Source organism: Budorcas taxicolor, chromosome 21 (assembly GCF_023091745.1).
Source record: "Budorcas taxicolor isolate Tak-1 chromosome 21, Takin1.1, whole genome shotgun sequence".
NCBI lineage: Eukaryota > Metazoa > Chordata > Mammalia > Artiodactyla > Bovidae > Budorcas > Budorcas taxicolor.
In genome coordinates this window covers 71,966,625-71,981,058 of record NC_068930.1, presented here as the reverse complement: position 1 = coordinate 71,981,058, position 14,434 = coordinate 71,966,625, and the positions used below count along the sequence as shown (strand labels likewise).

General features: G+C 53.9%; 1 protein-coding gene across 3 annotated transcripts in view; it reads right to left on the bottom strand.

Moving 5' to 3' along the window:
- Window positions 1-436: 436 nt before the first annotated feature.
- LOC128066916 (cytochrome c oxidase assembly factor 8) overlaps window positions 437-14,434 on the bottom strand; it is a 24,191-nt gene continuing 10,193 nt past the window's right edge. Inside the window, exons 2-7 of one of the 3 annotated variants that reach the window (XM_052660040.1) lie at window positions 11,142-11,339; window positions 10,380-10,443; window positions 8,353-8,466; window positions 6,401-6,496; window positions 3,347-3,437; window positions 437-767 (exon numbers count right to left, since the gene is read on the bottom strand). In XM_052660040.1, the coding sequence (XP_052516000.1) occupies window positions 662-767; window positions 3,347-3,437; window positions 6,401-6,496; window positions 8,353-8,466; window positions 10,380-10,443; window positions 11,142-11,339 (669 nt within the window). In that variant the 3' untranslated portion in view covers window positions 437-661. Of the gene's footprint in view, window positions 768-3,346; window positions 3,438-5,213; window positions 5,278-6,400; window positions 6,497-8,352; window positions 8,467-10,379; window positions 10,444-11,141; window positions 11,340-14,434 lie in introns of those variants that run through there. The other 2 variants (XM_052660041.1, XM_052660042.1) reach the window with 2 other exon arrangements.

Genomic DNA, 14,434 nt, shown 5'->3' with positions numbered 1-14,434 from the left:
TTGGGCCCCTGGGGTCTGTGCAACTCCCAGGACAGCTGCGTGTCTTCAGGGCCTGGACCCGGGATTGCAGTCTCCAGGGCCCACTGGTTGGGGAGGCCATGGTGACACCACACCCAGCCTCCAGATCATCCCCGTCAGTGGAGTCAAATGTCTGCGTCAAAGTCTGTAACGTTTTTATGCTGCTCCCTTCCAAACTGTGCGTGCGCCCTCAGTCGTGTCTGACTCTCTGCGACCCCATGGACTACAGCCCGGGGGCTCTTCTGTCCATGGGATTTTCCAGGCAAAAATACTAGAACAGGTTGCCATTTCCTTCGCCAGGAAAGCCTCCCAGCATAGGGATCAAACGTGCGCCTTCTGCATTAGAGGTGGATTCCTTTACCACTGAGCCACCTGCGAAGCCCTCTCTTTCAAACTGCTGTAATTCAAAAACTCAGAAGACAGTGCTTGCGTTTTATTTGCTATCACCTCGGTGGCCAAGAGCCAGTGTCGAATTCGCAGTCAGGACAGAGCCACATGGGCCTCAGCGTCAGTACCAGGACCCGCGTCCTCCAGCCTGCCCTGCGCTCACAGGTTTCAGTACCCTTGTGAAACGAGTCCCAGAGGCAGCTGCTTCTCGAGGAACCTCAGACGAGGAACCGGCTGGATGGGTGAGGGTGGGCTCCTAACTGCTGGTCTTCTTTTGTTTCGGTCTAAGCTTGTTCCAAATCCTCTCCAGGGCCACTTTTCCCATGAAGAAGGTGATGGCAAAGTTACGCTTATACCAGTCCCTGCAGGGGAACAAGATGAGTACAGGTGGCACGCGCCCGGGACCCGAGGCCAGCAACCAGGCATCTGAACCGCCCCGCCCCTGCCCCGCCCCGCCACAGCACCTCTGCCTTCTCCCACCCTCACTAAGGTCCAACTGTCCACAAAAGCCTGCTCTCCGTGCACCCGGGCTGTCGTCAGGCTGATGTGCCCAGTGGCCCCCCTTCCCACTCCTGGAGGCCGCTGCAGCCCTCCTCTGATTCTGCTAGAAGCTCCAGAAGAGCCTTCAGAAGCCCTGAAGCCCCCAGAGCCCTGTGGCATTCTCCAGGGAACACAGCACAGAGTGATGCGGGCACGACCGCTTGGCAACAGGAGCGGTGCGGACCCTCCTGGCTCTGGCCCCTTATGTGCGTAAGACGCAGATGCCACAAGCACTCCGCCTTGAGACACTAGCTTGTCGCAAATGCCGACACCGTAAAGTTCCGTGTCTTCTTTTTCTAGGTGATCTGGACTTTGGGGCAACTTGTGTTTCTAAAGCTTCTCACTGAAATGAAATACTAGGATGGCGTTACAGGCAGTCACAGGCACACTCGCCTGTGAGTTACTCTACAGAACATGTCGAAACTTGCAAATTCACCACGGGGTCAGCAACTAAATGGGCAGCACTTGGCAGGTTTCCACAATGGAACACGCACATTCCAGACTCCCAGTGTTGAGCCCTTGGAAGCAGAATGCAACAAGCGCCAATGCTTTTCGTCCAAATGAGCCAATGAGGGAACATGGAACTGCCAGTCCACATGGGACTCAAAGGGCTGACTGGATCAGCATGGAAGACACAGAATACCCAAGGGCTTAAAGGCGAGAGGTGAAAACACTAGCTTCCCAGAGCCTTCACAGGACCAGACAGAAATCCCTCTCCACAAGTGACGCGATAAATGGGAAGCAACGCCCGAAATAAATAACAAAGGCTTCTGGGAAAAAGGAAACTGGTATCCCATGGAGACGAAAGTTCTCATGTTGCTAAGGGAAAGCCAGATTCCACTGCAGCATACAGACAACCCGACTGATAAAGTGCAGTGGGAGAGACAGACTAAGCGCTCCCTGTTTCCATAAAGAAAGCAGGGAAGGAGGTGAGCCCACGGGGAGGGGCGCGCAGGCTCCATTACGGCCGCCCCGGTCTCTGCTCCTCTCTCTATTCAGAGGGCCGCAGGCAACAACACGGGGAGCTGGCCTGAGAGGAAGCAGGATGCCGGCCTGCTATGCTCAGGCCAGAAATCAAAGGTCCAGGGAAACCTGGCTTGACTGAGCAATTCTTCCAGTTCAGAGTGACGCATGACAGCATCCGCAAGACTCTGGACGCTGCAGGACTGGGCTTCCCGTCCGAGCGCCACTCAAGAGCTCCTCCAGCCTCGACCACCAGCCCACTCTCCAGGCCCTGCCCCACCGCCCGTTTGGCATGGTCACTGCTCCAGGAATGCCAGAGCAAACCCCGGAACATATCCTGTCACCCTACCTGGGAACACGTGTTACTGTGCATCGTCCAAACGCTTCTTAAACACACAGGACCGCAATACCATCACTCCGTCTGATGAAGTGAACGGTAACTCACCACTCGCAGTCCCTGTGTATTAATGCAACCTCACACAGAGCCGCTGCTGGCTTTCCTCTGTCAGGAAGGAGCATCTCTGTACAGGGGTTTGCCGGAACGAAGTCTCTCTCATTCTGTAACAGTGCCCCCTCCTCTGTAACAGTGCCCCCTCCTCGTTCATTTCCTCAACCCCAGTTACTTGCTGAAATTGCAACAGCTGTCTCGTTGCACCTCCAGATCTGGGAGCTGCGTCCTCACACCCTGACTGACGCACGGCCGGTGAACCACACTCTCCGCACACACCCTTTCGTCTCCTCCCAACAACCTGGCGTCAGACCCAGGGCCGGGCCGACGGCAGCCCCCCTGCGGGTGAGGACCTCACAGCCGCTGCTGGCGGCCTCCCCCTGCGTCTCACAGCCTCGCGCCCAGGCCAGGGCCTCGCCCTGCACGGCATGAAGAGGCCCCGGGAGACCGGGCGCCGTCAGCCAGGCCCAGCCACGGCGGAGTCCCCGTCGGCCCTGCTGCCCAGTGCCTTCGGCAGTTGCAGGTGATTGTGCCCAGATCTAGTATTGCGTCAGGAAAAGAGTCCCTTTCTGACTCACCGCTCCTTCTCTGTCAACAGCCGTCATCCTCGCACGGCTGAAACGGCTTCGTCTCTGGCCTGCGGGAGCCCCTGGTGTTGCCTGCTGGGCCGCTCTCCCTGACCCCACTGGGCTCCGAGCCTCCCCACTTTCAAACACGAGATGCCGTGACCCCTCCGGCTGCCCCTGCCCCGGGCTGTGCTCCGCTCGGCAGCGAGAGTGTGGGCAGAACTCACTGTCTACGCGCGGTGCACACCGCGAGGGGCGGCCGCGCAGTGACTGTGAGCCGGCCACTTTACTTAAAAGGACAAAAACCAAGTTGACAGCAACGTCTACTTTTAACATAGACAAGGATGTTAAATTCAGGTAGCAAAACAATCCTTGCCAACATGGATGTGATTTTCAGATTTTCAGGAAAAAAATAGACACCCACCTGTTATAATACATGTGCTTCTGGAAATTTTTACTTAAAAATTCCTTGTAAAAGTCAGCCATTTCTTCTGCATTCAACGTCGCTTTCTGACCTGAAAATTGAACACAACTGAAACGTTAAGACCCAAGGGGAAGGTTCTACAGACGATTACTAGAGATAACGGATGAGTCCAGCAGGGCTGCAGCGTACACCATCAATATACAGACACCAACTGTATTTTGATACATGGGCGATAAACCATTTGAAAATAAAATTAAAACCATTCTAGGGACTTCCTGGTGGTCCAAGGGGTTAAGAATTGGCCTTGCACTGCCGGGGATGAGGGTTCGGTCCCTGGCCGGGGAACTAAGGCTCCACGTGCCGAGGAGCAGCTAAGCTCCTGAGCTGCAGCTGGGCCTGCCTGCCGCAACGAGGCCCCGGTGCTGCGACTGAGACATAAGGTGGCCAAGCAGACATCCTTCCAGAGGCACGTTCACACCACACTGTGCTCCACCATGCGTGCAACAGCATTCTCTCTCAAAAAACACACGAAGCTAATTACAAAGTAATGCCGTTGGAAACTGCACCAATAGACTTGCTCCATAAAACATCTAATTTGTAAAAAAAGAAGACACAGCATCCTCAAAGTACAAATAAGGGATGCCTGTATAGGATGCCATTTATCTGGAAATGTCCAGAATAGATAAATCCATGGAGACAGAAGTAGAGCGGTGGCTGCCGGGAGTTAGTGGGAGGAGGCAGTTGGGAATGACCGCCAATGGGTACAGACTTTCTTCTCAGGGATCAGACAGTGGTGATGGGTGTACAATCTTGTCAGTACTAGGACTACTGAGCTGTACACTTTTAGAGTGTGCGTTCTGTGGTATGAGGATCATATCTCAGTGATTAAAAAAAGACTTAGGAAGGAAAAACTACCTTCCTCTATCATTAGACCCTGGTCACCTCACGGGAGGAGATGCCCAGCGTGGCGCCTACTCTCAGGAATCCCCCTGCCCCCCTACACGCTCACCAGAAGTGCAAGACCACTCAGGACAGAGGCCACAGCCTGCCGGGGCATGCAGTGGCACTCCTGTGACGCGGGACGGCCCAGCAGACGGGGCTCCGGGCCCAGGAAGGAGGCCGTGCGGGAGGGGCGCTCCGGCTTAGGAGGCCCAAGCGCCTGTACCTGCAGCGTGCACCCATGTGGAGGGCAAGCCCACCCACCCCTGACGGGTGCCGTCTCCAGGGGGAGGCCACGTCTCCCGGCTGCAGAGCGACGCTGACGCTTCCAGCCCACCAGGATTTGGGGGAGACAGAGCCAGAGCCAGGAAGGCAATCCCCGGGCACAGCTTTACAGAAACAGGAGGGACGTGGCCAACGCTGTGCCCACACAGTACACAGGCAAACACAGAGCGCACAGCACAATCGTGGCCGTCCCCAAACAGGAAACAGGGGCCACATCCCCGCCAGTCTGCTGAGCGGCCTGTGCGCCACCTGGACACCCCCTGCCCTGGTGAAGTCCTCGCTCCTCTGACCCAGGCCCCTGCTGCTCCTCAAAACCTCCATCTAGAAGCTCCTCCCCCAACCTCCCCCGCTGCCTCCCCCGCAAGAGGTTCCCCCAGGCCCCTGTGCAAACGACCACTTCGTCTGCCCTCCCAGCTTCCCTCTCCTCCAGGGGTCAACGACCCGGGAGTGCAGAGCGCAGTCACTGCGCGGGGGCCCCCTCCCCCCCAAGGAAACCAGCCCCACAAAGGCGGGGCCACGGCTCTCTTGTCCCCACCAGTCCCCAGACTAGCCTGGATGTGGCAGCTGTTGGATAAATACTGGAAGTCAACCAATGGATGGATGCTAACCAGGCAAAGAGGGGAAACAGCCGCCCGAGGAGAGGGAAGCTGAAGGATCCAGGGAAGGTGACGGTCAAGCTGGCTGGGTCTTGAAGGGTGAATAGGGTCCTGCAGGGCAGAGAAAGGGGAGCGGCCCAGGCAGAACAAATGAGGATCTGCACACAGCAAGTGGGAAGCCCGGTGGGAGGGGCTGGCAGGGCGGGAGCATGGGGGGGCAGCCTCAGGGGGTGGGGCCCCAGCAGCCCTCCAGGAAGAGGCGAGTGGGCGCCCTCCTCCAGCGTCCCCAGCCGCTCCCAGGACGGGAAGAGCGGAGAGGAGGGCAGCGCCGTTCGGGCAGAGCAGGTGGCAGCTCCTGGGACGGGGTTCTGACCCTCACTGGCCTGCAGCCGGCCTGTGGCGTCTCCCGTCTCCACGACCCGGATCGCCACAGCACACCTCATAAGGCTGCTTTGAAACAAAGTGAGTCACGGCTGCGAGGCAGGCAGGCCGGGCCAGAAACAGAGGGCGCACCCATCGCTGCTGCTGGCTGAGGAGCAGGAGCCCCAGGGCGCTGAGGGCAGGCAGGGCGCCCTCCAGCCACTGTCGAGGCTGGGGTCCTGCCCAGACGCTCCCCAGGGCGCTGAGGGCAGGCAGGGTGCCCTCCAGCCACTGTCGAGTCTGGGGTCCTGCCCAGACGCTCCCCAGGGTGCTGAGGGCAGGCAGGGCGCCCTCCAGCCACTGTCGAGGCTGGGGTCCTGCCCAGACGCTCCCCAGGGCGCTGAGCGCAGGCAGGGCGCCCTTCAGCCACTGGTTGAGGCTGGGGTCCTGCCCAGATGTTCCCCAGGGCGCTGAGCGCAAGCAGGGCACCCTTCAGCCACTGGTCGAGTCTGGGGTCCTGCCCAGACGTTCCCCAGGGCACTGAGCGCAGGCAGGGCACCCTTTAGCCACTGGTCGAGGCTGGGGTCCTGCCCAGACGCTCCCCAGGGCGCTGAGGGCAGGCAGGGCGCCCTCCAGCCACTGTCGAGTCTGGGGTCCTGCCCAGACGCTCCCCAGGGCGCTGAGCGCAGGCAGAGCACCCTTTAGCCACTGGTTGAGGCTGGGGTCCTGCCCAGACGCTTCCGGGTGGCGCTCAGCAAAAAGCAGCTGCGCAGTAACTGCTGAGTCGTTCGGATTCCACGCCCGTCAACACTGCAGTGCGACACTGAACTAGTAAACGAAGGAGGTGGGACAACCCACTTCATTACACACTCACCGAGGACCGAGGGGGCGCTTCCATCCTGATAGCACCCCCGCACCCGCACAAACACTCCTGCAGCGAAGGGAGCCAGGGGCGCGAGTCCCGCCACACCTGCCCTACAAACGAGGCTGAATCAGGACAGGCCGAGGTGACGTCACGGTGTTCTGCTTACTGCACTTGAAATTCAATCAACAAGTTTTCTCTACTGCTGAAGAACATTCCAGAGAACGTCTAGAGTCAGAGGGGCCCCGTGGCCTTGTCTAAAATTATCAGACGCTTCCCTGCTGGCTCAGATGGTGAAGGATCCACCTACAATGCGGGAGCCGCAGGAGTCGTGGGTTCAATCCTCAGGTCGGGAAGATCCCCTGGAGGAGGGCACAGCCACCCACTCTCACGGACTGTCACCTGTACAGTCCCGCGGACAGAGGAGCCGGGTGGGCTGCAGTCGCAAGAGACTCGGGAATGGCCGGAGCGACTTAGCATGGCGCAGCGCAGACCCTCGCCACTGTCGGCTCTGAGGGAGAACGCTGCATGGCAGGAGAACCCTTTCTCCAGGGTAAACTCTTAGATATTCTGCGGCCATGGTTTCCCTGCCTCCTAGCATAGGCATACTCCATGCAGCTGAATCCTTCTGGAAGGGAGCTGGGAAAACATCTTCGGCTTGGGTTCAGTTAAGTGTCAAATGAGGGCTGGCTGCTGGTTTAACATGCACTGCAAGATACGGAGTTTGAGCCAGTTTTTTTCTTGGAGTTACATTATTCATCTGTAGGTGTCCTGTTACTCCTGCGAATTTGTTACGGCTTCATTTCAGAGAGTCCAGACTGCCTCCCCACCTCTGCTACAAATGCCCCCAGCCTGCTGTCCACTGCTAACGTGTCTGCCTGCCCGGCCCTCGGGCCTCCTGGGCATCGGGTATGAGTCTGCTGCACTCAGTGGACAGAACGTGGCCTGGGAGGAGCCTCAGGCTGGCGACTTCCTCGGACTTGGGAGAGAAAGCCCGTTCACAGCAAGAGAAGCCCGAAGCGGGGGCAGAGCGGAGTGCACACGAGAGCGGGGGGCACCGGGGTCAGTGCGGCCTGCGCCCGGGTCTGAGCACCTCCCTGTATCCTCAGCTAACTCTCCTTTCCAGAAGGAGAGACCACGGCGAACGCTGCCCAAGCCAGACAGTGTTGGTTCTGACCTTCTAGAATCCTTTGCCTTTACTGACGAGCGCGGGGACTCGCCGCCACTCCAATAACGGCGGCAGCTTTTGTCCTCTTGGACTCTCTATAGCTGGGAGTGATGTACTTTGCTTCTTACTCCAGGAACAACTGACTCTTAATAACTAACCTGATCCATTTGGAATATATTCAAATTACAGGGAGCATGAATCTAAATTGATCCTTTTGGGCTAAAAGCACTTACTTTCTCCAACATCATTTATTACACAAACCACCTCTTCCCTGGGTTCTGTGGGACCCCTACACTCAGGCATCACACACGCGGGTTCCGGCTCAAGGGGGCGACACAGCCGCTACCCCCCCCCCCCCACACACACACCGCGTCTCCCTCGCTGCAAGCTCGTAACTGTCTGAACGGCCAACAGGGCGGGCAGCTCCCTCCCCGAGGCCTTTCTTCAGTACATTCCTTCCTGTTTTCTTACCAGACTAATCTGAAATCTAATCAAGGCCCATCTTTCAGTGCTCAGTCACGCCATCCACAATAGTAACAAAAGACCCAGAACAACCTCCCCGTCTGTCAGGAGAGGGCTGTGGCCGTGGCCTGGGACCCATTCTCCGGACGGTACCTGGCCCCTCCACTTACTCACTGTGTGACTGTGGTCAAACAGCTTGCCCTCAGGCACCTCCTCCACAAAACGGTAAAAGTCACAGTTGTGGTTGCTCAGTCGGTCAGTCATGTCCGACTCTGCGACCCCTTGGACTACAGTACCCCAGGCTCCCCTGCCCTTCACCGTCTCCCAAACTCACGTCCATGGAGCTGGTGATGCCGTCCAACCATCTCGTTCTCTGCCGCCCCCTTCTCCTCCTGCCCTGGATCTTTCCCAGCATCAGGGTCTTTCCCAGTGAGTTGGCTCTTCGCATCTGGTGGCCAAAGCACTGGAGCTTCAGCATCACCCTCAGTCCTTTCGGAGAGTAATGGTGACTAGCAGCGCCCACTCCAGGAGCCACTGCAGGAAGCAGCAGAGAGTGCGTGCCGATGGCGGGGCAGTCCTGGGGTCAGAGCCGCCTCTCCAGGCTTTGGGAGGAGAGCCCGCCTCACCTCGACGCCCCCGCCCTGGCCTCACACTTGGAGGAGGATTCGATGGGAGTGTGCAAATGTGAGATAAAACGTCTCAGCTGTACCTGCTTGTGGTTTAGCTTTGTATTTGAAAAAAAAAAAGAAAAAAAACTTGAAGACTGTCATCATAAAAAATAAAACAAAAATTAAAATATTTATTGCTGGGGACGTCCCTGGTCATCCAGCGGTTAAGAATCCGCTTGCCAACGCAGTGGATGCAGGTTAGATCCCTGGTCAGGGAACTAAGACCCCACACCACAGCTAGAGAGAAGCCTGTGCACGGGATCAGAAGATCCCTCATGCCACAGTGACGGTCCTGATGCAACCAAAGAAATTAATTTAGAAATACATTTATTGCCCAGCAAACAAACAACAAATAAAACCTGCTGGGACACCACACCTGGGCTGGCTCCACCATCCCCAGCCCCGGATCCTACGGTGAACAGACAGTGACAGTGCTCCAGCCCAGCACAGGCCTGGCTTTAGGGGTCAGTGGTCTCAGGTTTCCCATCAGAATGTTAAGCAGGAGATGTCTGCTTAACCACCAGTACATAACGTCACTCAGGTCTAACATCAACAGCTGGAGAAAACGATGAAAGGTTATTTTGAGCACTAGACTCTCCATCCACAAAGAAAGGCCAGCACAGCAAGCAGGGGGAGCCAAGTGCAGCCTGAGCCCAGCACATCAGGGGCGCAGCCTGGGGGCGAGAGAGGGGCGAGACGGCAGGGGCCGGGCCGGCCTCTGATCCACATGGAGGGGCACGGCTGTCCTTCTGCCGCCACAGGAAATCTAAATGCCTAAACAAGCTGAGGGGCAACTGTCAAAGCTGCATTTTGTAGAAGAGTCTGGCTACACTGCAAAGAATGGATTTCAGGCAAGAGGGTTAAACTACAGCCTGTAGGCCAAACCTGGCCTACACCTGGTTTTGTAAACAAAGTTTTATTGGGGCAAGTTCACACCCATTAACTTATGTATTTTCTACAGCTGCTTTCACAGACCAACAGTAGAGTTGAGTAGTTGAAGGAGAGACCCTCATGGCCAGGAAGGACTCAACTATTTACTATCCAGCTCTTTACAGAAAGCTTGAAGACCCCTGATTCCAAGCCTGGGGGCCAGGGAGCCAATCAGAAGATCCTGCACTAGGCAGAGTAACCGGGGCCTGAATCACAGCCCTGTTTCCCGGACGGGGGGCAGCAAAAGTGCGGAGCAACGTCTCAGAGGAAAACTGGGGGGGGCAGACCACAGGGTGGGGAGGGGCTTTCAGGGTGACCCCGCGGCCTCCAGCTCGTGGCCGGTGGGACCAGGAGGAGAGGCCAGGGCAGGAGACAGAGGCTGCTGAAGCCACGGGACCTCGGGATGGAAGTCCAAAGGTCAGCAAGCAGTCATCGACTGGAAGGACCCAGAATGATGAGAGGGCTGACCTCGCCCAGAGGGAGAAGAGGGAACGTGGGGAGGATGGACACACATCCCACCGAGAACTTGCCTGCCCCACGGAGCCAGACCCGTCCCCGGAGCTTCTGCTGCTTCATTCAACACCCCCCAGGCCCCTGCTTCCCTTCTCGGCCGTGCAGAGACAAGCGGGATCTTGGTTCCTCGGCCAGTGGTCCAACCGGCGCCCCTGCAGTCTGCCACGGAAGCCCCCTGCAGCCTTTCTTCCTCCTCTTGCCATACAGGTGCCCCAGCAGGGCAGGGAGCGCAGGAGAAGAGCAGACTGACCTGATGCAGCTCTCAGATCCAGGCCTTTGGCTTTGAGTCTTGAGCGAACAAATTCTTCTTTTTCCTGAAAGAAGACAGCTATCAGAACTCCCTTTCTTCGTCTCTCTGTTCCCTTGGCTGGGACAAGCTCTCAGCGCTCTGGAGAAGTCTGGATGTGGGTCTCCCGAGAAGCAGTCCATCTCAAAGCCCGTTTTAAACCATCTCAACTTAGTTAAAAGTTCCGTGCTTGAGAGAGGATTCGAAAATGAGAGCTTTAATAAACTTAGGCAGACACTGTTTGTTTAGAAAGCCACAGAAAATAAATATACTCCATTTGACGTAGCCTGCCCAAATGGATAAACACGCACCGCCTAAGTCTCCCTTCTGGATTAGAGCAGTTAGACTTCTTTCTCACGCAGCTTACTGATGAGCATGCTGTTACGGACTCTGAATTCTCGGGAAGAAAGACCACACACACAGGCTGTCGTGAACACACGCACAGGCGTGCGTGCACGGGAGTGCGCAGCTCTAGCTCCGGCCCTCCTACTCACTCCCTTTAGCTCTTGGAGTCTCAAGACCTGTGAGTCTATGAAGGACCAATGTTTCTTCTCTGCAGTTACATACTGATTTTAAACTTCTAGGTATATACACCCACGTGTATGCATGGAGGGGAGGGACTGAGGAGCTACCAAGGAGCTGAAAGGCAGAGCAGCTACTAAAGATCCAGCGCCCCCAAGTGGCCAACTGTATTATTGCACTTTCTGGCCTGAAACCTAAACATACCTTGTGAAAAGTCAAATTCTGGTCTGCCCAGAACCGTTGGTTCCATTCTTGTGTTTCCTGTCTCAATTCTCTTAGCTTTTGTTCCAACGGTGACTCATTTTCAGGGATGTAAAAGTGAATCGGTCGAAGGTTTGAATATTTATCCGGAGGTCCTATCCAATCATGGTGAGATTTTCTTGGAGGGCAGAATCTTGAGACCTTCAACAAAAAGCGTGGAGTTAACATACAACTAAATGGATCTCTAGTATTATATAACATATTATAAAACGAACAGTCCGGATTTATTAAAGACCCTTGTTAGCTTCCTCTTTTTAAGACTATGTGCCAGAGATATCCAAATTAAAAGAACTATAATAAACAGCATTAACACAAACAGTTCATTCAGTTCAGTTCAGTGGCTCAGTTGCATCTGACTCTTTGCGACCCCATGGACTAAAACACGCCAGGCTTCCCTGTCCATCACCAACTCCCGGAGTTCACTCAAATCCATGTCCGTCGAGTCGGTGATGCCATCCAACCATCTCATCCTCTGTCGTCCCCTTCTCCTCCCGCCTTCAATCTTTCCCAGCGTCAGTCTTTTCCAATGACTCAGTTCTTCGCATCAGGTGGCCAAAGTATTGGCAGTTTCAGCTTCAGCATCAGTTCTTCCAATGAATATTCAGGACTCATTTCCTTTAGGATTGACTGGTTGGATCTCCTTGCAGTCCAAGGGACTCTCAATCAAGAGTTTTCTCCAACATCACAGTTCAAAAGCATCAGCTCTTCGGCGTTCAGCTTTCTTTACATTCCGACTCTCATATCCATACATGACCACTGGAAAAACCATAGCTTTGACTAGACAAACCTTTGTTGGCAAAGTAATGTCTCTTTTTAATATGCTGTCTAGGTTGGTCACAGCTTTTCTCCCAAGGAGTAAACGTCTTTTAATTTCATGGCTGCAGTCACCATCTGCAGTGATTTTGGAGCCCAAGAATATAAAATCTCTCACCGTTTCCACTGTTTCCCCATCTATTTGCCATGAAGTGATGGGACCTGATGCCATAATCTTAGTTTTCTGAATGTTGAGTTTTCAGCCAGTTTTTCACTCTCCTCTTTCACTTTCATCAAGAGGCTCTTCAGTTCTTCACTTTCTGCCATAAGGTGGCATCATCCACATATCTGAGGTTATTGATATTTCTCCTGTCAATCTTGATTCCAGCTTGTGCTTCACTCAGCCCAGCATTTTGCATGATGTACTCTACATAAGTTAAATAAGCAGGATTACAATATACAGCCTTGATGCACTCCTTTCCCGATTTGGAACCAGTCTGTTGTTCCGTGTACATTTCTAACTGTTGCTTCTTGAGCTGCATAAAGATTTCTAGGGGGCAGGTCGGGTGGTCTGGTATTCCCATATCTTGAAGAATTTTCCACAGTTTGTTGTGATCCACACAAAGGCTTTGGCGTAGTGACTATAGCCATGAAATTAAAAGATATTTGCTCCTTGGAAGAAAAGCTATGACAAACCTAGACAACATATTAAAAAGCAGAGACATCACTTTGCCAACAAGGTCCGTATAATTAAAGCTATGGTTTTTCCAGTAGTCATGTATGGACATGAGAGTTGGACCATAAAGAAGGCTGAACGCAGAAGAATTGATGCTTTCCAACTACGGTCCTGGAGAAGACTTGAGAGTCCCTTGGACTGCCAGGAGATCAAACCAGTCAATCCTAAAGGAAATTAACCTTTAGGTTAATGCTGAAGCTACAATACTTTGGCCATCTAATGCGAAGAGTCAACTCACTGGGAAAAGACCCTGATGCTGGGAAAGACTGAGGACAGAAGGAGAAGGGGGCAAAAGAAGATAAGATGGTTGGATGGCATCACCGACTCAATGGGTATGAGTTTGAGCAAACTCTGGGAGATGGTGATGGACAGGGAAGTCCGGTATGCTGCAGTCCATGGGGGCACAGAGAGTCAGACATGACTCAGTGACTGAACAGCAATACCACCAAGCATGCTCAACAACGGCGCTGGAAGAGTTTACATCCTCAGACCAAAACCAGCGTCAACCTGTGCTTTATACCAGCAATACCACCAAGCATGCTCAACAACGGCGCTGGAAGAGTTTACATCCTCAAGACGAAAAACAGTGTCAACCTGTGCTTTATACCATGTACAAAAATTAACGCAAGACGGAGCAAAGACCTAAAATGAAAAATGCAATCCATAGAATTCCTAAAACACAGTAAAAATCCTACACCCTTATATTAGGCAAAGATTTCTCACATACAACACCAGAAGCACAATCCACAAAACAAGGAATAAATGACCTGGACTTCACCAAAGTTAAAATCGTCTTTTCTCCTAAAGATACTATTAGGAAAATCAAAAGACAAGCCACAGGCTGGGAGAATATACATGCAAATCCATAAAAGGACTTGTTTCTAGAATATACAAAGATGTCTCAAAACTCCACAATAAGAAAACATAACACCCAATTTAAAAATGGGAAAAATATATAAAAGCTTCCCAGGAAGACATAAAGATGGCAAACAAGCATTTAAAAACAAACAAACACTCAACATCATGAGTCAAAAGGGAAATGCAAGTCAGAACCACGAGATGCCACTCCACTCCTATTAATACGGCTATAAAAAAATAAAACCTGCCAAAACAAGAGCTGTCAAGAATGTAAAACAATCAAGCTCTTAAATATCGCTTGTGGCAATGCAAAATGATACAACCACTTTGGGAAAAAAGCCTGCACTCCATTATAAAATTAAACACACTCTTAACATACAAGCCAGCAACCCCTTCCCAGGTTGTTTACGCAAGGTGCAGGAGTACATATGCTCACACTAAAACCTAGATATGACTGTTTAAAGTGGCTTTACGTATAACCGCCAAAATCTGGAAGCAGCCCAAATGCCTTTCTGCTGCTGAGGGGGAAACAGCACGGCGCATCGGTGGGACAGAGGCCACTGGCGAGGAGGCCACAGGCAGCGTGGGCGGCTCTCAATGGCACCAGAAGGCCGCACACTGATGAGTCTGTTGCCCAAGCAGAGCCAGTGATTTCACAGACTAGCGCAGGTCGCCAGGGCCGCGTGTGCTCTGCAACGGCCGCCTTGGCAGGAGCAGCGCGGGAGAGAGGCGAGGCCAGGGGAGCTCAGCTCTCTGCGGGGGCCTCAGCCTTCTGTCCACGGAGTGGCCTGACCATCTCTTAGGTCCCTAGACTCAACCCCTGACAGCTAAAGGACCAAGTGGAGACTGAGAAAGGAAACCAAGTCACTGTTTAGGAAACACTGACAGT